We start from the raw sequence: 26,490 nt of genomic DNA on the forward strand, positions 1-26,490 counted from the left end.
CACATTAGAATCCTTGGAGGAGTTTTTTTTAATGATAATTCCCACTCATGGATCTCTCTCTATTTCTCTCACTCCCCTTGGTCCCTCTCTTTCCCCCTCTTCCTCTCTGTCTCGCTCTTTCTCTCATTGCTTTAGTTTGAAAAGCTTTTTCAGGTGGCTCTGACAACCATCCAATGTGGTGTGGGAGCAAAGGCAGTGGTTCTGAGTCGGGTCTGCACATCACAGTCACCTGTCACCTGGAATTTTTACAAAATGTCAATGTCATCATTTCTAGGGTTGGGACCAAGAGATTAGCATTCACAAAGCTCCCAAGACGAGTCTAAGCTGTAGCCTCTGGTGTAGAGCCTGCTGTAAGAATCATCTGGAATTCTTGATGGAAATACAGGTTACCACAGTCTTCCTTGACTCAGATTCAAGGTTTGGGGCAAGGTCCAGGAACCTGTATGTGCAACAAGTGGTGTAGCTGATTCTTAGGAGATGACAAGTTTGGGAAACACTGAGAAAGAGGAAATGTCCCTGGACTGGTCTCAGGAAGACAGCGCTCCTGACTGCAAAACTCTTTACAGCTCACTTAGCCTCTCAGATTTGTTTCTTCATCTGCAAAATGGAGATGATAATAACTACATGAGGAAGAGCTGGGTAACCATCCCCCAGATATCTGTGTGCCCAGTTCATAGGATAGAGTTGTTGGAAAGGGGCTGCACAGGCCAGGGACTATGTTTCCCAGTTCCGATTAGCCTGTAGGGGGCAGCCACAGGGCTGAATTCTGGCTGAGGGAACGTGGGCAGAGTGAGGAGTACTTCCATGCTCCTCTGCTCTCTTTCTTGACTATCTGCCCTTTGGATTTCAATGACCATTGGATATCAGTGCCTGGGTGGTCTTGGATGCCACATGGGAAGATTGACAGAACTCCCTGCTCCTCCCCCCACATGCTGCTAATTGGACTTTATGTGATTGAAAAATGAGCTTCTGTGTAAAGCTGCTGTGATTGAGCAGTTTATGAGTTACAGGGCTGTGTTAACTAGCATACTGCCTCCAGGATTGTGACAACAATTATCTAAAGCAGAAACTACAAACTGACAATGTAAAGGCTTAGATGCAACCCACAAATATATTTTGTTATGCCTTATTCTTAAAAATGTATCAACAAATTTTAAAATGAGCAATTTCAAAACAAATATCTGGATTCCCAGGTTCTTGAAAACCCAGAATAGCTATTGGCTAGAGCCAGGAGCAGCTGTCCATGTAGAGTGGAACTCATGCTCTGGTCTTCACAGTCTCCACCACATCCTGTGGGTTCATACCTGGTCCACCTCATGTTTATAGCATTTCTCTGGTCTCTGTAGCTTCCTCAGTCAGCAGGCCCTGATGTTATAGATATAGAAATTAGATGCATTAGCCAGTAGGATTTTCACAATGAATTCCTTCAGGCACCTTCTAACTCCCAGGAGAGCCATCTACCTGCTCAGAACTTAGAAGCAAAGTCTCCTGAGTGATCCTTCCAGGCTGAAGGATGTCACCCACACCCACCCCACCTGTGTCTGTGACCATTTCAGCATCTGCTATATGGGGGCAGTGGTATGAGGAGCAAAGAGCTCAGGTGTATCAGGATCCGATAAACCTGGACCCTATTCCCAGCTCTGCTGCTTCCTAACTGGTGATTTTGGGTTAAGCATTTAGTGTTTTCTGAGCCTCAGTTTTCCCATCTGTCCGGTGTGGAATTTAGTACTCTTCTCATGGGATTTCTGTAAAGGATCTGGCTAAAGGACACTCAGACCATGTTAATTTCTTCCCTTTTTCCTGTAGTTCAAAGACCAGAGCCAGCTTGTCCCTAATAATATAAGGCAGAAATCAAACAGTATCTCTTTTTTAACAATTTTGAATATTTTTTTATGATAGAAATAATGCACTTCTATCTAGGTGTGTTAGTCTGCTTGGTCTGCCATATCAAAGTACCACAAATTGGGTGGCTTAAGTAACAGATGTATGTCCTCACAGTTCTAGAACCTGGAATTCAGGATCAAGGTCCCGCCAGGGTTGGTTTCTGGTGAGACCTCTTCTGGTTTGCAGATGGCTGCCTTCTCTCTATATCATCACATGGTCTTTCCTTGGTGCTTGATTGAGAAGAGAGATCTCTGGTGTCTCTTCCTCTGATAAAGACACCAGTCCTGTTGGATTAAGGCCCCACCCTTATGACCTAATTTAATCATAATCACCTCCTTAAAGGCTCTATATCCAAATACTGTCACATTCAGGTTTAGGACTAAAACATAAGGATTTTGTGGGGATGTAATTCAGTTCACAATACTAGAAAAAACAGAAAATCCAATTTTTAAAAATCACTAGGAATCTCCCTTTTATTCCTGTCTATACCCACCCCAGTCTAACTACATAACTACTTTATTGACTATCCTTCTGTAATATTTAAAAATTTAATTGTACATACTTTTTTTGGTAGCCTTTTACATTGTAAATATTATAGTAACCTAAACTAAAGAGGACTTTTAAAGTAACTTATTACTAGAGGCCCGGTGCACAACATTTATGCAGTGGGTGGGGGGAGGCCCTCAGCCCAGCCTGCACCCTCTTGCAATCGAGGGCCCCTTGGGGGATGTCCAACTGCCGGCAGTTGGACGTCCCTCTCACAATCCGGGACCACTGGCTCCTAACCGATTGCCTGCCTGCCTGCCTGATTGCCCCTAACCGCCTCTGCCTCGGCCCCTACCACCATGGCTTCGTCCAAAAGGACGTCCAGAAGGTCGTTCAGCTATCTGGTCTAATTAGCATATTATGCTTTTATTATACTAGAGGCCGAAATCGTGCACGCGTAGGGTCCCCACCCCCACCCCGCGCTGCTCGCTGCCACTGCCCCTTGCCGCTCACCCTCGCTGCTCGCCACCCCCTCACCCCCACCGCCTCTCACCAGTCCCCAGTCCCACCCTGCCGCCACCTCTTCCCCCCCCCCCCCCCCCCCCCCGCCATTCACTGTGGTTCCCTGTTCACCATGCTGCAATCAGAGCCTGCGGGGCGGGGGTGGTGGGAGGGTGGGAGGGACCGAGAGGTGGTCAATGCCCCTCATGGCGACTGGTCGAGCAGTCATTCTGGTCGTTACGCTTATGGTCCCTGGCTTTTTATTATATAGTATAGTGGCATATATTACAATCTACCAGTAGTGGACCCAAGTGAAATATTTCCTTGAGGCTCCCATCTCATTGTGCCGAGTTCACATTCAATGGCAACCTCTTGGTGGCAAGTCCATCCCTAGTTGCCATGGAAGAAGGGCATGAATAATCCCATCACTGGGAAGGAACATTTAGCTCCCAGCGTGAATTAATACATGGGACTGTCAGTATAAGTACTTAAGGCCTTTTAAGATTTCTGGCACCCAAACTGGATGTTATTTCCCTGATTAAAACTTCCCAGTACCCTAAACATGTGATAACTCCTAAAGGTGGCTTAACAGGACTGGCATCACCACTCAGTCTCATCACTCACCTCTGCCTCCAGCCAGATGAATAGCTGTCGGTCCCTCAAATACACCATCCGCACTCTCACATCTGGGCCTTTTCACCTGCTCCTTTCTCTGCCTGGAGCGGTGGTTGGCAAACTGCGGCTCGCGAGCCACATGCGGCTCTTTGGCCCCTTGAGTGTGGCTCTTCCACAAAATACCACGGCCTGGGCGAGTCTATTTTGAAGAAGTTGTGTTAAAAGAAGTTTAAGTTTTAAAAATTTGGCTCTCAAAAGAAATTTCAATCGTACTGTTGATATTTGGCTCTGTTGACTAAAGAGTTTGCCGACCACTGGTCTGGAACATGCATCCCATTCCCATCTTCTCTTCATTTAGCTAATTCCTCCTCTTCCTTAGCATCTCTGCTTGGAGGTCCCTGAACAGATACCCTACTGGTTTCTCCCCAACCTCAACTCCCCCCCACACACACTTTGACCATTTCAGTGCACACAAGCTAACCCCCAGCTGCTAGCACCCATATTTATTGCCAGGGAGCTTTTTGTGGTCACCAGAACCCACTCTGCCAACTGCAGGACAGGCCTGAAGTGCTGGGGAGTTAACATTCCTGGGAGCACTCCTAGAGCAATGACTGACAACTGGGTGTATAAATTCCCCAGCTCTCTTCCTCCTCAGGTGGGATAATGACAAGGTGTTTTATACCAGCCTCAGAATTTCCCTGTGTGATTAAGCTCCAGCTGCTCACAGTGCTAACTTGCTTGACAACACACCTTCCTTGGCTGCCTTTCCTGTCTCATTTCCCGGGATTCCCCTTCTCTCCCAAAGTAATTGCTTGTATTTGAGTTGTTGTGTCAGGATCTGCTTCAGAGAAACTCATACTGAGAGCCACCGCACCTGAAAGCCTTCACTGTCACGGTCAGCACCTGAGGAGGCAGGGCAAGCTGGATGTTCCTTCCCAGCTCTACCACAACCCCTGTCCTCACCCCAGTCAAAGCACTCTTTATGCTGTGCTATAATTGCTCAGGTCCCACGGAAACCCAGACAATTTGCTGGGGGAAAATGTAAATGGCTTTTAAGCATTTAAAAGGATGGTCAGCTTCATTCACAATTATTGAAATTCAAATAAAGAATGCCAACTGATAAATGCAAATGAAAAGACAAAATTAGAAAATCGTTTTACAATCCCTGATAACTGGTTTAGTCAAGGACCATCAATTGATGAGGAACTGGATACCCACAAGCTTCTGATGGGGAGAGGAGAAATAAACATTTAACATGGAGAGATGTGGTCACCACCTTAACCCAGTAATCAAACTTGGCATCATTAATAGTGGAACAAGAAGATATTATGGACTTCCTGATGTGAGGCAAAATGAAGCGCACAGCACAACCTATCAAGTATCAAATTCTTGCCCCAAAATGTCTAACCTGAATCTAATCTATCCTTTAAATCTAAGTACTAGTTTATAGGAAATAAAAGGCCGAGTATGACAAGTTAAAGGACACACCACAATGACCAACCAGACAAATCCTAAAGTGGAGCATTGTACAAGACAGCTGATCAGTCTCTTCATGAGTCCAGGTTATGGGGGAAAAATTAAAAAGAGTGAGGACCATTCTAGGACTTAAGGTGTAACAACAGAATTTATCACATGGTCCTTGATTGGATCTTGGTTGAAACCAGCAATGAAGACATTTCTGGTACAACTGGATAAATTTAATTATGAACTAGATATTAGGGCCTTATTGTTATTTTTTTAATGTGAAAAATGTGTTGGTTTATGTAAGAAAATGACCTGTGTTAGATATAAAGTGATACTGAAGTTGTTAGTAAGTGAAATACTTTATTTCAAAATACTTCAAACCCTCTCCCTCAAATTAAACATTTGGCAAGTTTTTAAGAATGATGATATCTAGATGATGAGGGTTCATTGATCTATTTTTGTTGGCTGTTAAATGTGTTTGAAAATATTTTTTAAAAATTTTAGCCTTGCCGAAACCAGTTTGGCTCAGTGGATAGAGCGTCTGCCTGCGGACTGAAAGGTCCTGGGTTCGATTCCGGTCAAGGGCATGTACCTTGGTTGCAGGCACATCCCCAGTGGGAGGTGTGCAGGAGGCAGCTGATCGATGTTTCTCTCATCGATGTTTCTAGCTTTCTATCTCTCTCCTTTCCTCTCTGTAAAATACCAATAAAATATATTAAAAAAAAATTTTTAGCCTTACCCAAGGATAATTTCCTCATTGATTTCTAGAGAGTAGAAGGGAGAAAGGAGCGGGGTTGGAGGGAGGCGGGGCGGGGGGGGGGGGGGAGAGGCAGTGAGAGAAACATTGACATGAGAGAGACACATCAATTGGTTGCCTCCTGCACAGGCCCCTACTGGGGTTGGGGAACCTGTAACCAAGGTACATGCCCTTGACCAGGAATCAAACCCATGACCCTTCGGTCCATGGGCCTATGCTCTAACCACTGAGAAAACTGGCCAGGGCTGAAAATGTTTTTTATAATAAGTCAAAAAGCAAATAAAAACTGAGATACCATTCTTCACCCATAGATTTTTTAAAATGTTTAAAATATGCTGTGTTGGCAAGGGTGTAGGGCAGTGGTCGGCAAACTCATTAGTCAACAGAGCCAAATATCAACAGTACAACGATTGAAATTTCTTTTAAGAGCCAAATTTGTTAAACTTCTTCTAATGCCAATTCTTCAAAATAGACTCGCCCAGGCCGTGGTATTTTGTGGAAGAGCCACACTCAAGGAGCCAAAGAGCCGCATGTGGCTCGCAAGCCGCAGTTTGCCGACCATTGGCCTGGTACATGGTGGGTGCACAATTAATATTTGTTGAGGGGAGGAGCACACACTGAGTGTGATGCTGAGTCTGGCTCCCTGGTACATGGTGGGTGCACAATTAATATTTGTTGAGGGGAGGAGCACACACTGAGTGTGATGCTGAGTGTGATACATCAGGTGGAAGATGCAGACAGGGGCCAGATTTTCCACCTTTATCAAATTCTAAAGCCTTATTCCTCTGAATTTTCCCTCAAGACACAGTATATTCTTTGCACAATAAAACTGAACAAGACACTTTGAAAAAGAGAATTTTCTAAACGAGGTTGGCTTAATGTGGTGACTGGGACTTAGCAGAAAAAGTAGCTCCAAGTTTCCTTGGCAGCCAAAGAAAAAAGAGAAACCCTTGAGCCACAGAACTTTTGTTAATGGGTAGAAGGAACGCCATTGATTCCTCAAGAGCCGTGCTTATCTGCCTGGAGGGTGATGTGGTCAGGGGTCCTTGGTAGTGTGACTTGGGGGAAGGGTTGGAAACTAAGAAGCTTATTTTCCTGGTGCATCTATTTGCTCAATGGTAAATAAATTACAACACAATATTTATAGTAAGGGAAGAAGGGGATATTAAGGAACTTTATGTAAAGTTCTCATGAATGTTTAGGCTAACCTATGTTTCTTTGGGATCCTCTGGTTGTGCCTCAGTCTCCTGGGGTGAAGATGTGACCTTGGACCATGATTTACATCTCTAAGCTTCACCTTCTTCATCTGGGAAAAATGATTATTGTGCAGATGAAATGAGATGATGCATGTGGGTTGAAAAATGCTTGCTGTGCTGCTATTTATATTAATATGTTGTCATGATCTTATGGCTAAGAGCATATTGGCTAAGACTTTGGAACCAGATAGCCTGAGTTAGAATCTCAACTCCACCACTTACTAGCTAGGTGACCTTGAGCAAGGTCATTTAGCTTCTTTGTATCTCAGTTTCCTCCCCTGTAAAATGAGGCTAATAAGATTATTGTGAGGGCTAAATGAGTAGATGGTTGTAAAGCCTTCAGAACAGTGCCGGGATACACAATAAACCATAGTTTGTTCTCTTCTTCTGCTCTTAGAGGTCCTTCAGGAGAAAAGTTAGAAAATAACAGCTTCAAAGAGAGACAAACTATTTCCAGACACTAATTTATAAAAGGAACGAATCTCTATAACACCAGTTCTCCTAAAAAAATATTTGCTTCTTAGAAGATCGCGGCAGAATGCGTTTATAATGGTGGAATTATCAGCAGGGGACTGACCAGATAGGAGCTACCTGGGGGGCATGGCCTACTTCCCCGGGGCTCCAAGCACCCTTCCATGGAGCCTGATGGAGAGGACTGGAAGCTTGTCTGGCTTGGGCCAGGGGCGGGCCACGGGAAGGAGGAGGAAAGGAGCTCCCGGGATCCCCCTCGCGCCTCCCCCACCGCCTGGTGAGTGATGACATTCACGGAGAGGCGGGGAGGGAGCTAAGGAGAGGGGCCGGCTCCACGAGGCCATGTGATGCTGAGCGAGAGAGAGCCGCGCTGCCGGAGCCTCCTTCCTTCCTCCCTCTGCTCCCGGCTGTCATGGCGACCCCCAACAACCTGACCCCCACCAACTGCAGCTGGTGGCCCATCTCGGCACTTGAGAGCGATGCGGCCAAGCCTGCGGAGGCCCCCGACGCTCCCCAAGCGGCCAGCCCCGCCCATTGGCCCAAGGAGAGCCTGGTACTGTACCACTGGACCCAGTCCTTCAGCTCCCAGAAGGTATAGCCAGAGAAAGCAGAGGAAGTGGATGCGCTTGGTGTCTCCGGTGCTTGGGGGGAGGGGTTAAGGGGCCTGGGGACCTGGTGTAAGACTGGAGGGTGGAATCTGGGGTTTCCAGGCCAGAGGACAGAGGCACTGGGCTGCTCCCCCTGGAGGTGACTGGCCCTATCTTGGGTCCCACGAGCACCGATCCCAATTCTAGGAATATCCATCCTATTCCTCTCCCAGAAAGACCAGGTCTGTTCGAGGGTGGAGAAGAGAGACAAAGGCAAGGGAAAGGGAATGGGCACTGCTGGGAAGGCCGCCTGCTGGAGGGGCAGCTGCGGGAGGGAGGAGGAGCACTTCCTGGGGTCCAGCCTCCTTCCCGGGTAGTCCCATTGCAGGCCAGGCCTCCCAGCTGCTGTCCTAGACACTACAGGCCTTTCAAGCCTCAGTGCCTCTGCCCCTCTGCACGGCTTGGGGCCTTCCTCTGGCTGGGGGTTGGGGGTCTGTCTGTAGCCCCCCAGCCCCAGCCCCTTGCTTGAGAAGGAAGGAGTTAACTCATCTTCTTAGACCAGCCCAGATATAGAGCTGTGTTTTGCTCTTAAAGGCACAGATAGCCTCTCGACCACTTCTCAGAGTCAGGGGACCTAGGGGGCAGTTGGTAATACAGCCTGGTGCTGAGTTATTGGGGTTCCAGCTTCCGGGGCAGGGGGTGTGAGGGCCCAGCACTGCGCCTGTAAGACAGGAGTGCCTCTAGGGGCGTAATCTCTCACCCAGGGTGACTGTCCTGTTTGTGGGGCATAGATTCAGCACCATGGTCAGGGCCCAGCATTTAGGCCCCATTGCCTGTCTCTGGAAGATCCTTTTGTTACATTCACTCATTTCCCAGATGGAGAAACGGATTCTATAAAGGGGCCTTGGAACCAAAAGATTTGGGTTTGAGTGTTGGTCAAGGCTCAGTTTTATATTCTGGAAAATGGGATAATAATAATAGCTACTTTAATTCCAACCCCTTTCGGGGTTGCTGAGAGGGTTGTTAAAGAGACAGTGCGACTACTGTTCTGGACTGGCACTGCTCAAACTTGGTCGTGCATTGGAATCACTGCATGATCCTGGTTAAAGCACAGAATGCTGGGTCCCACCCCAGAGATTCTGACTCAGTAGTTCTGGCATGGGACCCAACGTACTGCATGTCTAACAAGCTTAGGTGATGCTGATGAAGCTGGTCCACAGTCTCCCTTTTGAGTGATCCCAGTTTAGGGTATAGACTCTGAGGCCAGATAATCTCTAGTGGGATTACCATCTTCCCCAGTAACTTGCTATGGGACTTTGGACAAGTCGCTTTGCCTCTCCAAAGCCTCGGTTTTATAATCTGTAAAGTGGAGCTAATAGCAGTACCTTCATCAGAGGGCTATTTTGATGGTGAAATGAGATGATGCACAAAAAGTGCTGATAGCAGTGCCTGGCGTGGAGTCAGGCTCTGTTACTAATAGGTGTGATGATGTCGATAAAATACTAGGTACAGGAGAGGTCACATTAACCAAGGTCCCACTGGGACTCGTCCATAAGTTTTATACATGCATGGTGAACACCTACTGTGTGCCAGGCTCTGGGTAGATTGTTGGAGATTTGGAGGTGAATCAGCCTGATCTCCAGATGTTAGAATCTCCTCCAACCCAGAACCTCAGGAGCCAGGCCCCAGTGGTGGGAACTGGATGGGAGACAGGGATGGTATGAGAGCCTGGTTCAAGGTTGTCCTCATCCTCTCAGAGTTTGCCCTTGTCTTGGATGTACTTATGGGGAGCCCCTGGCCCAGCCTTTAGCCAGGAGTGATAGGCCCAGGTCTGGGTCCTGCCATGGGCCAGTCCTGACACCCAAGATGGGGCAGGTCTCCCAGAAGCCCCCTCCCAGATGTGGCAGCAGAGAAGTAAATGACCTCTACCTTTGCCCCCAGCCATGTCCATATTGCTGTACTTGACCATTTACCCCACCCCCAGGAGGCCCACAGGTGAAAACTGCAATCTCACCATTCTGCTCAGAAGCTTGTAGTGGCTCCCCAGGTCCCTCCGGGAAAAAGCCTGAGTCCTCATCATGGCCTCAGGCCCTACTGTAGGATCCTAATCTTGCTTGAGTCATGGACCCCTCATCAGTCAGGGGAAGCCCCTGGAACTTTCTCAGAATAATGTTTTAAATTGAATACAATTAAATACACAGGATTATTGGGTTAGAAGGGAAACCAATTGTATTGAAGTGCAGCTATTGACATATTTTTAAAACCAATTTGTTATATAATGACATGTTTCTATATTAACCCATTATATAACACAGTCTAGTGGCAGGACTGATAACAGCTGTGATACTGAAGTTGTGATAAGTGTAACTGGCACAACTGTGAATTTATGAAGATATCTGACTCCTAGTGCTGACAATATTCCAGGCATGCTAACACTACCATGCTTTATCGCCTACACTCATAACGTAAGAAAAAGCTAAATGTCAGTTTGAGATTACTGAAAATAAACATGTAACATTTCCATCCTAGTTCAAGGACTTTCTAAGTTTATTCATAGACCCCTGGGTCTGGGAGTCTCAGTTATAAGCCCCTGTGCATGATCCTTTCTGTCCTCTTCCCCGTCCACCCTGCTCCAGCCACACTGGCCTCCTCACACACGGCCTTTTCAAACACTTCAGACATGCTCCCACCCCAGGGCCTTTGCACTGTCTGTCCCTCTGCCTGGAACAGTCTTCCCCAGATCCCTGTGTGGATCACTGCCTCACTTCATTCAAACCTTTGCTCAGAGGTCACCTGCTCAAAGAGGCTGCCCCAATGGATTACCCTATTTAAAATGATCATCTGTCTCCCTTATACCCTGACATCCCCAATTCTTACCATGATGTATTTTTTCTTTTTTCTGTTGCACTCACCATCTTTTAATATATCCTATCATATTAACTGCTTATCTGTCTTCTCCCACTAGAAAGTCAGCTTCCTGAGGGCAGGGATCTTTGTTCACTGCTGAGTCTCCTATACTTAGAACAAGACCTGGCACAGAGTAGGCACTTGATAAATAAGGGTTGGAAAGTGATGAATTTATAAGCCATAGGTGTTACATTTTTTTTAAAAGGGTATTTGATTCTGTAAACATAAAACTGCTCTAAAATATAAAGTTTATTCACTTAAAACCAAGGTATTTGAGATAAATAAACTAAGGCTCAGAGACTGTGTCTTTTGCAAAGTCTGGGAAGAAACACCAACTCAACCCATCACAGTTGCCTCAGAAACAAGAGTTTGGTGAGCAGGGACAGTGCCTGACCATGACAATGAAGAGAATTTGCCCAGAGATGCCTGATGTCTGGTCACACTGAGTGGTGACCACCCAAGTCTGCTCCAGCCCCCAGGAGGCAGAGATGGCAGATGGCCTTGGTGACTGCATGCCCTTCCCCTGGGCCTGGCTTCCTCCTGCATCCCCTCCCCTGCAGGATGGCGCATGGGCTCTGGCCTTCAACTCGGCTAAAGGAGAAAGTCTCCTTGGCCGCTTGCCCATGTGACCTGAGGTAGCTCCAAGCAAGACTGTTACGCCTCTAAAGATAGTCCCCTCCCCAGGCAGCAGCCCCACCTGGCACCTTCACTGGAATCGCAGGGCAGGGCAGATGCCCTGCCAGGACAGAGGCCAAATGTCTGGACTTGCCAAGGGCAAGGGCTTGGTTTGGGTTCTGTTTCCATCCATTCAGAGGCCCCAGCCTGGCCCTGAGGCTGGATGACTGGGCGGAGCCTGATCTCCAAGGCAGGAGGATGCCAGGATAGGCAGGAAGGGAACAGGTCGGTTTGGCTTCAGCCAAACTCCAGCCTCAACCGCTCTGGGGCTTTTCCAGGGCAGTCATTGCCCATGAGCTCAAATATACGCATACACAGGCATTCTCACTCATGCATACTCACTCATGTCCACACTAATGCACACATGTTCATATAATACTTGAATACTCACACTTACTGGTGCACTCATCCATATACACTCATGCATGCATATGCACACACAGACGCACACACACATTTGCTCATTCACACAGTTGCTACTCACGCTCAGGCACACACACTAACACACCCAGACTCAAAAGATGCCACCCCCGGGTGCTCACTCTCTGCCACAGTTCCCCCTCTCAGACAGACCCAGCGGTTCCCTCCCACGGCCTGTCTCCTGCGTGGTCTGAATGTAGTGTCAGCTCCCTGCAGGGCTGCAGCCCCTCGTTTTACTAATGAGAAAGAGGAGGCTCAGGAAGGGGCAGTGATGACTCTAAGGTCACACAGCATTGACATGGCAGAGCCAGGGTGAGGATTTGAGTGCCTGCCTCCCAGTGCCATCTGCAGGACCTGCTCTGGCTAATACAGCAAATGAATTTGTGAATGAGTGTTGAGAGTTTGGGTGCCAATTACCTCTCCCTCTCCACAGTTCACTAAACAGAAAGGGCTGTTCATGTTAGTTGTGAGCATGGGGCATGAAGCACTCTAAGACATCAACCAGGGGTTGTGGGCTGTGTGTGTGTGTGTGTGTGTGTGTGTGTGTGTGTGTGTGTGTGTATCTGTGTGTGTATGTATGTGATAACAGTGATGTTAAAAACCATGTATTAACTTCCTATCTTGGACTTTACCCACATCATCCCATCTCAGTCTTGAGCCAGCCTTGAAGTGGATTACATTCCTCATTTCACAGAAACTGATCAGAGAGTTACAGTGATTTGCCCAAGGTCACACAGCAAATAACAGAACCAGGCTTTAAGTCCATGTCTGTCTGCCTTCAAAACCTAGTCCAATGCAAGTAGCTAAGATACATTACCTCTACTGTATGCCAGGCACTGTTCCACAGGAACTAATTATCTAATTCTCACAACAGCCCTCTGAGGGAATTGCCATTGGGACTCCCATTGGTCAGGTGAGGAAACTGAGGCACAGTAAAGGGTGCCTATTTGTAAAGCCAAGTTCAGTAAGTAAGTGCTATAGGGATTTGAAATGACACAGTCTGGCACCCAGTCTAACATTCTGAACATGACTCCATGCTGTACCTTCCGGGTCTTTAACTCTGGACATCCAGGAGGGAGGCTGGGGATGCCTAGTTCCCAGAGCTTCCTATTGGGTGTGTGGGGACACTGATGCTCAGGAGGGGTGGAGTCACTTGCCATCTTTTTGCCGGGGAGCCTTGGATAAGTCCAGCCTTCTTTCTGAGTCTCAGTCCACAGGAAGGGGACAGTTGGACTAGGTGATCACTATTTTCCAGCTCAAAAATTTTGAGCTGGGTTAGGACATGCACCCACCTCAAGGCTCTCCATTAGCTTCTACCAGGTCAAATGTTTGTCTGGGACCCTCTAGAGACATAGGGGAAAGGCTAAGAAGGGGGCAGACCCAGGATTCCCTGGAAGGAGCCGCCAGGGCAGAGAGCACTGGTCTGGGGGGTCAAGAACCATTGCTTGCAGGTTTAGGTCTGCTACTAAATTGCTGTGTGACTTTGGGTAAGTTACTTACTCTGTCTGGGCTTTAGTTTTCTTATCAGTAAAAATAGGGAGATAGTCCCTGCTCTGCCCTCTTCTGGGAGGCTACTGTGAGCATCCAGCAGCCAGATGGGAAGGTATTTGGGGACAGTAAAGGGCTCGATAGATGTTGGCAAGTCCTTTTTTGCCTCATTTTTTCTCTCAAATAATTTGAAAAATTTAGCTGCTGGCGATAAGAATTTCTGCAAATTTCCTGGCCGACTCTACTCCTGGAGACCAGGCTGAGAGTCCAGTCATGATCATGATAATTGGGAATTGAGTGCCATCTATACACCAGACACTGGATTGGTACTATTAATACTTCCATTTCGAAAATAAGGAGACTGAAGCTCAGAAAGCTTAAGGAATCTGCTCAAACACAGCAGAACCAGGAATTTTATCCCCAGGTATGCCCAGCTGTGAAACCCAGCCCTGTAACCACCAGGCCCTAGGCCCCTGGGAGATGGCCCCCTACCCAGGGGCCCAAGAATGGGCTGGAAGAAACAGTGTCCCCTCCTGTGTGTGACCTCTGACCTCCCTCCCCACATGCCCAATCCCACCTGGGCAGAGTGTCCCTGTGTGTCCACCTGCCTTCCCCGCTCTGACCCTGGCCCCTGCAGGTGCGGCTGGTGATTGCAGAGAAGGGCCTGGCATGTGAGGAGCGGGACGTGAGCCTGCCACAGAGCGAGCACAAGGAGCCCTGGTTCATGCGGCTCAACCTGGGTGAGGAGGTGCCCGTCATCATCCATCGTGACAACATCATCAGTGACTACGACCAGATCATCGACTACATGGAGCGCACCTTCACAGGAGGTATGGCTGCTGCCCCTACCAGGGGCTCTGCAGGTTCAGATGGGGTCCCAGAGCCTTGGGAAGCCTTTGGAAACCCACTGGAGCCATGGGCAAGGCTCAGTCTCCCCCAAGATGAATCACGGGCTCAGATACCCCCTAGGAACTGCATAGCCACAGATCTCCACAGCACCCCCACTCTAGTACTACTACAGAGAAAGGGCATGGTCCAGACTCCCTCCCCCTTGAAGCTCTGGGGCTATAGCTTCCTTCCTCAAGAACTCTAGAGTCACAGGCATGGCCACAGACCCTTGAGATCCCCTCAGGCATGAACAGTCCCCACAGTCAGGGTAGACATCTTCCAAGGATGTCAGGGCACCAGCAGGCCCAGCACCCTGAAACCTATATGCATAGTCAGGGCCATGGACTCCCAGGAAGCCCACAGACATGGGCCCAGATATCCCAGAACTTTGCAGACAAGAATAGGGCTGACACCCCAGAACCCCATAGAATCCTATGTCCCCTTCCCTCCCTCCTGCCTTGCTTTGGTTCAGGAGCTCACAGCCCACAGTGGAGGCTGCAAACAGCAGCTGAGAGGGAATCAGGGTCCAGACATGCACAGTTTAAAAAGAATATGAATTAGTTGCCAACATTTAAAAATCAAGAAGATCCAATTGATGTGTTTTTTCTCACATTGATATTTCTCTGTCTTTCCCTCTCCTACTCTCTCTAAAAGTCATTGGAGCCCTAGTTGGTTTGGCTCAGTGGATAGAGCGTCAGCCTGTGGACTGAAGGGTCCCAGGTTCGATTCCAGTCAAGGGCACATGCCTGGGTTGCGTGCTCGATTCCCAGTGTGGGTTGTGCGGGAGGTAGCCGATCAATGATTCTCTCTCATCATTGATGTTTCTCTCTCTCCCTTTCCTTTCCTCTCTGAAATCAACAAAAATATTTTTTAAAAAGTCAATGGAAAAATATCCTCAAGGGAGCATTGAAAATAAAAATCAAAGAGTTGCATTTTAAACGTCAAGGTTTCCAGCTTCTGTTGAAGGCTGGCAGTAAGGATCCCAGGCTCCCACCTGCCCCTCAGAGGACAGCTTGGAGGTCTCCAGTGAGGAGGGGTAGGTGGGCTGGACCATTAGGATCCCCTGTCAGCTGGATGAGCACTGTATCTCAAGGAGTCCGGGAAAGGGTGTGGGCCAGGAATCTCTAACATTTTGGATTTCCAGGATGCTGGGGTTGGAAGTTGGGGTGCCAGAGGTTTTGCCTCTGAATCAGGGGCAGGTGGCTGAGTTGGGCCTCATGCCCCTGGTCCAGCCCCAGCTGTGTCTCGCAGAGCACGTGGTAGCCCTGATGCCCGAGGCGGGCAGCCCACAGCATGCACGGGTGCTGCAGTACCGCGAGCTGCTGGACTCACTGCCCATGGACGCCTACACACACGGCTGCATCCTGCACCCCGAGCTCACCACCGACTCCATGATCCCCAAGTACGCTACGGCTGAGATCCGCAGTGAGTGCCTGGGGCAGGTGCACCAGCCCCTTGCTGACCCCCTTCCTTACCCACCTGCTCCCTTTCAATGGGAGTCCTCCTCCTCTTCCTCTCACTGGTGTATCTTACTCTCCTTTTTCCTCCTTCTCTCCTCTCTCTGTCCCTTTCTGTCTCAGTTAATCTCTCTGGCTCTCACTTCGGATCTCTCTCTCTCTTACTTGCTTTCTCTACACCATCTCTCTGACCTTCCATCTCATTCACCCTGTATTACACTGAATGTCTCTCCCTCTCTTGCAGTCTCTGTCTCTCATTCCCATCTCCTGCCCCCTACTCTTGTTCTGCCATCCCATACAGAGGCTACAAGGCTGTTTATCTTCCTAGAATCTTGTCTTGTTCATGGGGAATTGGGCACCTCCCCACAGGAGTCCCAGCCCAGACACCTAGGGTTGGGGCCCAGGGAGATCAGGGCTATGGTTGATGGCCCAGCATTGAGTGACATCAGTGTTGGCACCACCAAGGAGGGCTGCCCAGATATGGCAAGGCCCCCTATGGGGTCTCTGATTTCTAATTCAAGCATCACCCATGTACTGGTAGCCTGGACTGGTGCCTATGGCCTAGTTCATCCTTTTGTTTCCAGCATCCAGTAAATGGGGGTTAGATTAAATCAGAGTATCCATCAACAAGTGTTTACAGACTTTTGTCCAGGCAAAAACCATGGGGTCCTACAGACAGACAAAGCATGATCATTTGAAGTAGATGATAGGTGCCCAATAAATGGTCACCCTCCCCCCTCCACACAATGAAAGGAATAAGTTTAATGTTTGAAGGTGGGAAGGGGACAGATTGTGGAACTCAATCTCATCTTTGAACAAGACTCAAGATTTATCTATATTGTCCCATCCCCATTCAATCAAAAATATTTATGAGGGGTTTTTTTATTACCCAAACCCTGGGCCGGGGACTTGGGACAGATGAGGACAGACATAGCTTCTATCATCCCAGGGTCACACTTCCATGGAAGCAGAAAGACAAATGACCAGGTAATTACACCCTTTCCTGGACTCCTTAGTGTGGGATAAGTAAATTTGAACAACTTCTCCAGGACAGTCTGGCCCTTTATATCAAACACAGAAAGGACCAGTCCTTGGAGATTATCCTGCAGTTACATATGGGTGTGTGCACCAAGAAGTATGTACAAGGATAATCATTGCAGTATAGGAAGTACTCGCAAGAGGATGGAAGTAACCCAGCTGTCCATGAGTTGGGAACTGGGTAAATAAATTCTAGACTTCTCACACAATAGAATACTGTGCAGCTGGTTTTTGTGAGTTTTTTTTTTTTTTTTAAAGCATATGAAATACTAAGATGTATTAGAGAGTAAGGAAAAAAAGTGAAGAAAAAAACAACAACATGAGTGTGCTATTTAGCATATTTAGAAAGAGGTTAAATAGATGCACAAGTGCTTGCAAAGCAAGGAGTATTTCTGGAAGGATGCATGAGAAGCTGCCAGTAGTGCTTGCTTTGGGGGAGTGGAAATAAGGGACTACAGAATGAGAGGAGATTTACTCTTCACTCAACATTCTTTAATGTTGTTTGAATTTTTAAACAAGTATGTATGCATAATCTATTCAAAACCAAACTGTTTGATAAGGAGGCCATGGGAACATAGAAGATGCCCATCCCAGCCTCTGGGGTCATGGAGGATTCTGAAATGCAGCAATATCCAGGGATGACCAACATCCAAGGATAAGTTAAAAGGAAAAGGAGAATGAGAATCCTTTCAGATTCGAGGGTAGGAGAGGGCATGGTGTGTTCTGGGGACCGAAGGGAGTTCAATGTGGTTGAAGAATAGACCAAGGGTGATAGTGTGAGTCTGGGGAGCAGGTCTGGCAGAACTTGAATTTTATCCAAAGAGCAGTGAGTGGAGAAACAGTGATGGGAAGTGACATGATTGGATCTGCATTTTACAAAGATCAACTGAGAATGGGCAGAGCAGTCAGGAGGTCCTGACTGTCATCTAGGTGAGCAATGATGGTGGCCTGGACTAGATAGAGGTAGTCCCTGCATGTTTCTGGAGGCTGGAGGTGCTCCTCCTTCCTATTCTGGGCCATTTGGAGGTGCCTGAAAGGCAGTGGGGGGGTCCAGAGCAGGCCAAACCTGCTTCCTCCTTTGAAGAGGCTGAAAGGATCCCAGGGCTCCAGCCCAGCTGGAGAGGGGTGGAGAGACCTCACAGGATGCAAAAGTCCAAGGTCTTCCCTTGGCCTGATCTGTCCCCCTGGTGTCTAAAGAGAGCCATATGGGCAATCCCAGTGACTAGCAAGAGAGAAGATGCTGTACTTGATTTTCACATTCATAAAGCATCAATGAGGCTTAATATAGCCCCAAAGTGGAAAGATCTGGGAGAATGTTTATTGGGTTTTTATCAGGCCAGGAGATAGGGTGGTGAATGGAGAAATCTCAGAAGTCAGAAATTGAACAACTTTTGTACCCATTTACTTAATCATTTCATTCATTCATTCATTCCTTTATTCATTCAACACTCACTGAGCTCTTTCTGTGCCAGGTCTGTACCGGGTTTTAAGAGAACAGAGATAAATCTGATATAGCCACTTCTTTCCAGGAGCTCAGATTCTAGTGGGAGACACAAACATCCAGAGATAAGTACATTAGCATCAAATCTCCATGTACAGCAGAACAGGTTGTGCACTGCACAATCCGGGGGGCACTTTTCACATAGACTACAGTGTGAATGGAATTGTGCGTGGCAGCTCTGAGTAGTATGTCTGCATTCTCTGGCAGAAATCTGCACCATGTACACTGGAGGACTAAGGCACTGAGTGGTCAGTTTTCCTAGAAGATCAGGAAAGGCTTCATGGAAGAGGTGGTCTTGAGCTGTATCTGGAAGGGGATTTTCAGGAATACAGAAGGCTATTCTGGGAGGAAGAGGAGTGTGAGAGGTGGCCTGGAGGTTTGAAATGGTCAGGCACATTGAGGGAATGTCAAGCATTTAGAGTGGCTAAAATGTTACCATCTGGAGATAGGGACAGTTGGGGGAGCTCAGTGAAAGATGGAGTCAATGAGGGGAGAGGAAGTGGATCCTGCTGGGTCTTTTAAGACCAGCTGAGGAGCTTGGACATTATCTGAGGGCAGTGAGGAGCCTGGGATGGGTTTTAAGTAGGGAGTGGCATGATCAAGTGTGTTTTGAGGAAGATGTCTTTGGCAGAATGGGAAAGGGCTTAGAGTAGAGAAAGTGCAGGTGACAGGGGTAAATCATAATCATCCAAGCAAAAGATTAACAGGGATAGTGAAAGGGTTGAAAGGGAGAAGGTAAGTATGAAAAATATTAAGGTGAATAATCAACAGGACCTGGGACTGATTTGGTGTGGGAAGGAGGGAGATGGAGGGATTGAGGACAACCCTTAGGCATCTGGCTTTGCTTAGTGTGTGTGGGGATGCTGCAATCTGGGGAGAATACAGGGAAGATGATGAGATTGGTCAGGACAGGATGTCTTCAAGAAGCCTAAGGATGTCCAAATTGAGTTGGGGCCCAGGGGAGGGGTCAGAGCAGGATTGGGGTGCCTCCACATGCTTGATCTACCATGTCCAAGACTTATTGACCAAGAATTCCAGAGAATCCTGCCCCAATAAGGGAACAGAACCCAAGATCTTATCCCACTTAATATTTCCACCTCCTCTTGTAAAACCCATAGTTTATAGTTTACACTTTCAAAGTTAAAAATTTTCAAAGTTAGATTATAGGACACTACCTTTCTCCCATTAAGGATAATTCTCAAGATGCTGACTTGAATTCCCATTATTGACCCACTTTCTTTCACCCTTGCCTTTTTGGCATCAAATTCAGTTTTCCAAGGAAAGATGGGTCATCGAGTCCCTAAATCTGCAGGAAAGTTGCCTCACCACAGGTGGAAGTTTCAAAACACCAAAAATCTTACAGTTTTTCTTGCAATAAACAAGTTTTTCCTTGTGGGGGTGAAATGAATGAACACTACACCAAGAATCAGGAAGACCAAAAAAAAAAAAAAAAAGAATCAGGCAGATTCATGTTCAAAACATGCTTGTTATTCATGTGTGTGGAACATTATTTAGCCCCTCGGAACCTGTTTCCTCACTACAGAAGGGGTTTGGGGGAGACACTGAAGTAGGAGTTTTTCCAAGTTTAGCATTATATTCATTCCTGACAAACTCCTACTCGTCCCCAAGAATAGAGTGGCCTCCTCAGTAAGGTTTCTTGATGCCTGTCCCCCAGGCAGGTGGCTCTCTGGGTCTCACAGCATTCTGTCCACTCTTCATTACAGACTGACCATGCTGTTTCATAGGGGTTTCTTTAGATGTCTGTCTCTCCCACTATCCGGAGCCTATGGCAGGATGGCATCTCACCCATCCCTATGTTGTAGCCTGTTGTGCCTACCAAGTGTTGGCTGTTGATATTGTTACTTCCCAGACCAAGGTTTACATGGGACCTATTCCAAGTCTGGGGGGGAAGGGATGGGGTACACTGAGTAACAGAAAGACAGGACCTTTCTTATTCTTTCCCTAGGACATTTAGCCAATGCCACCACGGACCTCATGAAACTGGACCATGAAGAGGAGCCCCAGCTCTCTGAGCCCTATCTTTCTAAACAGAAGAAGCTCATGGTGAGTGCCTCCAGCCCTGCTCGTTCCTCTTTCCCACCATCTTTTCCATGGAAACGAACAACTGGGAGAAGCTGGTTCTAGGTAGAGGATCAGTTGGTGACATGAAGTGGGAAATCCATTGTTTGCTTTTCCAGTCCTGTCTCCTCTGTCATTTACTGGCTATTTGACCTTGGGCAAGCCACTCTCCTCCTGGAGCCTCAGTTTCCTCATGTGTTGGGTGTGTCCTTAATAGCAGAGCCTGCATTGGACAGAGGTTCTTGGGTATTGAGGGAGTGTTCTGAGGAGAACCCAGAAGGATGGGAGGGATAGAAAAGAGGAAAGGACCAAGTTTAACTATTTCCACAGGGAGCTCTGGAGCACAAATGGCACCACAAAGTCAATCCCCCTTGAGGCCAGGGGTCAACCTTTTATACCCTTATATCCATCAGCTATTGGCTACAGATTGCCTGGCAGGGGGTTGAAGGGTTGAAGGGTGTGGGATAACCTTCCAGGTATTTCTGGGCACCTCCTCATTGGCCAAGAGCAATTCTCTGGAGAAGGGTCAGCTATGAGTCACTATCAACCAACCCTCATAGCAGCTGGTGTATGAGAGTACCAATCCATGAAAGGGATGTGGGCAGGACAGCCAAGCTTACAGGACTATTGTGAGCACCAGCTGAGGGTTCTTTGATAACAGTGGGGATCCTATACTCTTGAGGGAATATTTGGAGATTGGATGACCAGCTCTATTGAGGCCAACTCAGCTCCTCTGGCTCCTGCCTACCCTGCCCTTAGGCCAAGATCCTGGAGCATGATGATGTGAGTTACCTGAAGAAGATCCTTGGGGAGCTGGCCATGGTGCTGGACCAGATAGAAGCCGAGCTGGAGAAGAGGAAGCTTGAGAATGAGGGTGGGTACCAGCCCTGGGGTAGGTAGGTGCTGCTGCCCATCCACCTTTCCCCACCCTGACCTTGACCAGTCCATCTTTTTTTTTTTTTTCCCAACGATCTCAGAGGACCCCTCCCAGGGTTAGGATCATGGGTCATGGAGTCAGGCAGACCTAGGTTTAAGTCTTAGCTTGGCTACTTACTAGTTGAATGACTATGGTTCAGGTACTTCACCTCCCTGGATCTCAGTTTCCATATGTAAAATGAGGATAATAATAAAACATACCTAAGAGAGATGATGAGAAATTACATAAAATAACACATGTAGAGTGCTTAGATCCCGTAGCACACAGTAGGTATTTAATAAAGGTTGGTGAAGATGGTGATGTGATGGTGACTTTTTCCCTGATCACAGATGAATATTATGGCTTCTTTGTGCTGCAGCCAGACATCCAGGCTCGCCCAGACTCTCTGACCTTGACTCTTTCTATTCTCAAATGGCTCTCTTCTCTGGACCCTGAGCAGACCAGCTTCATTCCCACCTCCATACCTTTGCTCCTGCAGTACTTCCAGCCTGGAGGACCCAATCCACCCTCTCCTTTTTCCTCTTACATAACATCTTTGCCACAGCTCTTCTTCAGATTTTATTCTGGACCTTCCCATTGCTCTCTTTTAGACATACTTAGTCTTGTCTATTCAACTGTGCAATTTATGGAGCCTATGCAACCAGTGCTGCTACAGTTACAGCTACACACACACACACACACACACACACACACACACACACCTACTTGGAGCACAGTGACCTAGAAGATAAGTTTAGAGTCAGACAGGTTTGAGTTAGAGTTCCAGTTTTGCTGCCTGTATTGTGTGACTTGGACAGGTTATTTTCCCTATTGGAGCCTCAGTCTCCTCATCTGTAAAATGGGATGATAAAAATGCAACTTATGTCCTAACAGGTTTGGCTCAGTGGCTAGAGCGTCGGTCTGCAGACTGAAGGGTCCCAAGTTCGATTCCAGTCAAGGGCATGTACCTTGGTTGCGGGCACATCCCCGGTCGGGGGTGTGCAGGAGGCAGCTGATCGATGTTTCTCTCTCATCGATGTTTCTAACTCTCTATCCCTTTCCCTTCCTCTCTGTAAAAAATCAATAAAATATATTTTTTTAAAAATGCAACTTATAATTAACCCCACCTAGTTGGACTCTTGTAAAAATTAAAAGCACACAGTAAAGTGCCAGGAGCATAGTAGTTTAAGAACATATGACAGCTCAAGACGTGTACATTCTCCAGATGAGGAAACTAAGACTCAGAGAAATGGAGTGACTTGTTCAGGGTGTCCTGCACACAGCTTTTAAACAGCATAGTTAGGGCAAGCACGGGTTCCCTCTTAATGGGCCCAGTGTTCTTCCAGCATCTCACAACTGAGTCCTTGAGCACAAAGTACACACAGGTCCCTAAAGTCCTCAACAGGGACATTGTCATGTGTATTGAAGCCAGCTGCCTTAAATCCCCTCTAGAAAAAAAGGATGGTATGGTTAAGTGAAGAAAATAATACATCCCTCAAGGAGGAACTTTTTCAGTTCTGTCAGAGAGGGTTCTGAGGGAGCCAGTACGGAAGCGTGCTCAGGGGCCAAAGCCCCAGCTCTGCCATTCTCTCACTGGGGACCTTAATTCTCAGGTGTAGTTCATATATTTATCCATTAATTTGCTAGGGCTTCCATAACAAAATACCACAGACTGGATGGCTTAAACAACAGACCTACTTATTTTCTCTCAGTTCTGGAGGCTTGAAGTCTAAGATCAAGGTGCTGGTTTCTTCTGAGGTTTGGTTTCTTTTGAGGCCTCTCTCTTAGGCTTACACAGCTGCCTTCTTGCTGTGTCTTCACATGGACTGTCCTCTGTGGGCGTTGCCCCTGGTGTCTGCACAGCAAAATTTCCTCCTTTTATGAGGACCCCAGCCAGATTGGACTAGGATCCACCCCAACAGCCTCCTTTTAACTTACTTCCTTATTTTATTTTTATTTATTGATTTTAGGGAGCGAGAGGAAGGGGGCGAGAGAGGAAGAAAGAGAGAAGCATCGATTTGTTGTTCCACTTACTTATGCATTCATTGATTGATACTTGTATGTGCCTTGATTCGGGATTGAACTCGCAACCTTGGCATATCGGGATGACACTCTAACCAGGTTAGGATTAGGGTTAGGGTTAGGGAGCTACCCAGCCAGGGCAAAATTACTTCTTTAAAGACTTGTTCTCCAAATACAGTTACTGTCTGAGATATGGGGGGTTAAAACTTCAACATATGAATTCTGGAGGGACACAATTCAGCCCATAATGATTTATGTGTTTAACAACACTTACTGTGTGCCAGGCACTGTTTTAAGTGTTTCACATATTTCAACTTATTTAATCCCATAATAACTCTAGGAGGTAGGTAATATGAGTAACCCCATTTAACAGGTTAAAAAATTAAGGCACAGAGAGATTCAGTAATCTTCCAAGGTTACACAGATAGAAGTGGTGGAGCCTGGATTCAAACACTGGCTCCTTGAGTCATTCTTAAGCGCTAGTTCTGGCTCCTCTTCTGTTCTGTAAAAGGGTGTTAAATGAGCACCTACTTCACGGGGCTGTTGTGAGGATCAGTGAGAAAATGCATGTAAGGGGTTCAGCACATTGCCTGGCACATGGTATCAAAAGTGTCTGCAAATATTAGCTGCTGTTATGATCAAGGGAGACATGGAGTGTGACCTAGATGGAGGCCAGAGTTGACGGTCCTGGAGAATAGCTGTAGACACATTCCTCAGGTCATCCTAGCCTGTGAGTCTCCTGTCCTCACTTTCTGTTTTTGTCCTGAGGTCTTCCCAGAGGAGGCAGCATTGCACTGCCCGATAGCCAGATGAATGGGGCTGTTTGAGATGGAGAGGTGTGGGCAGTCCTTGTGTCCCTCCAGGCTGACAGAGGCAGCAGAGGCCCAGGGGGGTGGCTATCAGTTTTAAAGGTCAGACTGGCTGGGCCCACATGGTCTCTGGTGCTCAGTCACCTACCAGGGCACCTCCAAACCTTCACTTCTCTCTGTGTGGGGCAGAGGTATTATAATGTCATAGTTAAGACCCCTAGATGGAGCCAGCTACTGAGTCCTGATATGGGCAAGGGGGACCAAGTGTTCACTTTGAGACACAGTAAGTTTGAGATGCCTTTTAGACACACAAAGGGGTATCACATAAGCCATTAGATATTCTAGTATCATTTTAAAAGGAGAAATCAGAATTTAGAGATAAAGATTTATAAGTCTTTAGCATATCTGTGGTGCTTAAAGCCACAGAATTGAATGATTTCATTTAGGAGAGAGGAGACAAAAAGAGGGATCAAGAACTGCTGTATTAGTTATCTACTGCTGCATAACAAGTTGCTCCTGAACTTAGTAGTTTAAACAGAAAGCACTTCTTATATCACACATGGATCAGGAATTTTGGAGCAGCTTAGCTGGGTGGTCTAATTAGGGTTGTGTAATAAAGGCTGCAGTCAAGCTGTTGGTTGGGGCTCTGGTCATTTGAGCTGGAGGATTGGTTTCCAAGATGGCTCATTCTCAGGGTTCCTAACTAGATGTCTCAGTTCCCCACTGGCTGTTGGCAGGGGACCTCAGCTCCTCACCACGTGGGCATCTCAATAGGGCTACTTGAGTTTCTTTGCAACATGGCAGCTGGCTTTCTCCTGAACAAGTGATCCATGGGAGGGAGAAGCAACAGAAGCCACAGTTCATTCATGACCTACCATTGGGAGTCACTGTCACTTCTACCACATTCCATTCCTTAGTACAAGTCATGAAATACAGCCCGTAGTCCTGGGAGGAGAGTCAATCTGTGGACACATTTTAAAACTCCATGCCTGCCCTGCGGTTCCCTCACATTCAGAGAGGTGTAAGGGCAGAGGAGCAGGCAAAGTCGACTGAGATGGAGTGGCCAGTGAGGTAGGAGGAGCCTGTGTCATAGGCTCCCATAAAGGGTCTGAAAGGCTGAGTAAACCAAGGATAGGAAAGCGCCCCTGGATTTTGTCCCATGGCTTTGGTGGTGATCCTACCAAGAGCAGTTTCACTGAACTCGGGACAAAAGACTTAAGGGTGAGTGGGAGGAAGTGTGGTTAAGTGGAGACAGCTCTTTTGAGAAGTTTATCTGTAGAAGGGAATAGAGAAATGGGGAGGGGGCTGAAGAAGTGTGCAGGGCAAAGGGAGGAATTTTTTTTTTTAATAGTAGATACAAGGTGTGTTTTCAGGCTGGCGGAAATGACTCAGTGAAAGGAGAAGGATGCAGGACCAACGATGCAAAGTCCATGAAAGGACAGAAGGGGTGTGGTCCAGGCAGGACCTCATAGGACACAGGGTGACCTCACATTGGTAATTGAGGGACTGTTTATAAATATGTGGACAGGATTTAGGGAAACCACAAGGAAAAGCGTGGTATCCTGGGCCTGAGGTCATGAGAGGTGGGAGCAGTTTCAGGAACTGGACAGACAGATTGCATAGAGAGGGCCACCTGACAGAAGCTGTGGCTTTCATTCTGGGGACACAGCCAGTCCACAGTGACCCGCAGAGAGGAAACCGAGGGATGTAAGACTCTGACCTCACTCTCACCATCATCCTCCCTCCTGCCACTGCTCCCCATTGGCGGAACCCCCTGGAACCAGAGTCATTCTTCTGGGGCATGGAGCAGCATGGATAAGGGAGGAGAGTGAGATCCACATGTTAGCTTTTCCCCCTAACTTACAAAAACACTCTTGACCTGTGTCAAATTATTAGTGTATCCTTTCCATTACAGCAAAATTCCTTGAATGAGTGATCTTTGCTTACCGTCGCCAATTCTTCTCCTCCCTTTCTCACTTGAACTCCTTCCAACCAGACTTTCATTGTCAGCATCTACTCCAGCTGCTCTTGTCAAGGTTACCAGCTGCCAAATATAATCTCCACTCTCAGGCCTCCTCTTACTTGACCTCTCCACAGCTTCTGAACACAGCTGAGTATTCCCTTCTCCTTGGAACACTTTCTTATCTTGGCTCCCACGACACCACACACTAGTGGGCCATCAGGCCACTCCTTCTCATGCTTCTTCAATGGTTTCTCCTGTTTCTCAGTATCTAAATCTTGAAGCCTCAAAGCTCAGTGCTTGCACTTA

At 47.4% G+C, this 26,490-nt stretch overlaps 1 protein-coding gene across 7 annotated transcripts in view; it reads left to right on the forward strand.

Annotated features, from left to right (window-relative positions):
* Positions 1-26,490, forward strand: part of GDAP1L1 (ganglioside induced differentiation associated protein 1 like 1) — a 36,696-nt gene that overhangs the window by 8,568 nt on the left and 1,638 nt on the right. For 3 of the 7 annotated variants that reach the window (XR_013961573.1, XM_080686907.1, XM_080686908.1), the window contains exons 3-6: positions 14,149-14,341; positions 15,651-15,824; positions 20,362-20,459; positions 21,234-21,348. Coding sequence is in view for 4 of the 7 variants with exons in the window: in XM_080686907.1 (XP_080543033.1) it covers positions 14,236-14,341; positions 15,651-15,824; positions 20,362-20,459; positions 21,234-21,348 (493 nt within the window). In the remaining 3 variants the exon portion in view is untranslated. Of the gene's footprint in view, positions 1-7,738; positions 8,027-13,712; positions 13,936-14,148; positions 14,342-15,650; positions 15,825-20,361; positions 20,460-21,233; positions 21,349-26,490 lie in introns of those variants that run through there. The other 4 variants (XR_013961572.1, XM_080686906.1, XR_013961574.1 and 1 more) reach the window with 4 other exon arrangements.

Source organism: Plecotus auritus, assembly GCF_963455305.1.
Source record: "Plecotus auritus genome assembly, chromosome: 8".
Taxonomy (NCBI): Eukaryota; Metazoa; Chordata; class Mammalia; order Chiroptera; family Vespertilionidae; genus Plecotus; species Plecotus auritus.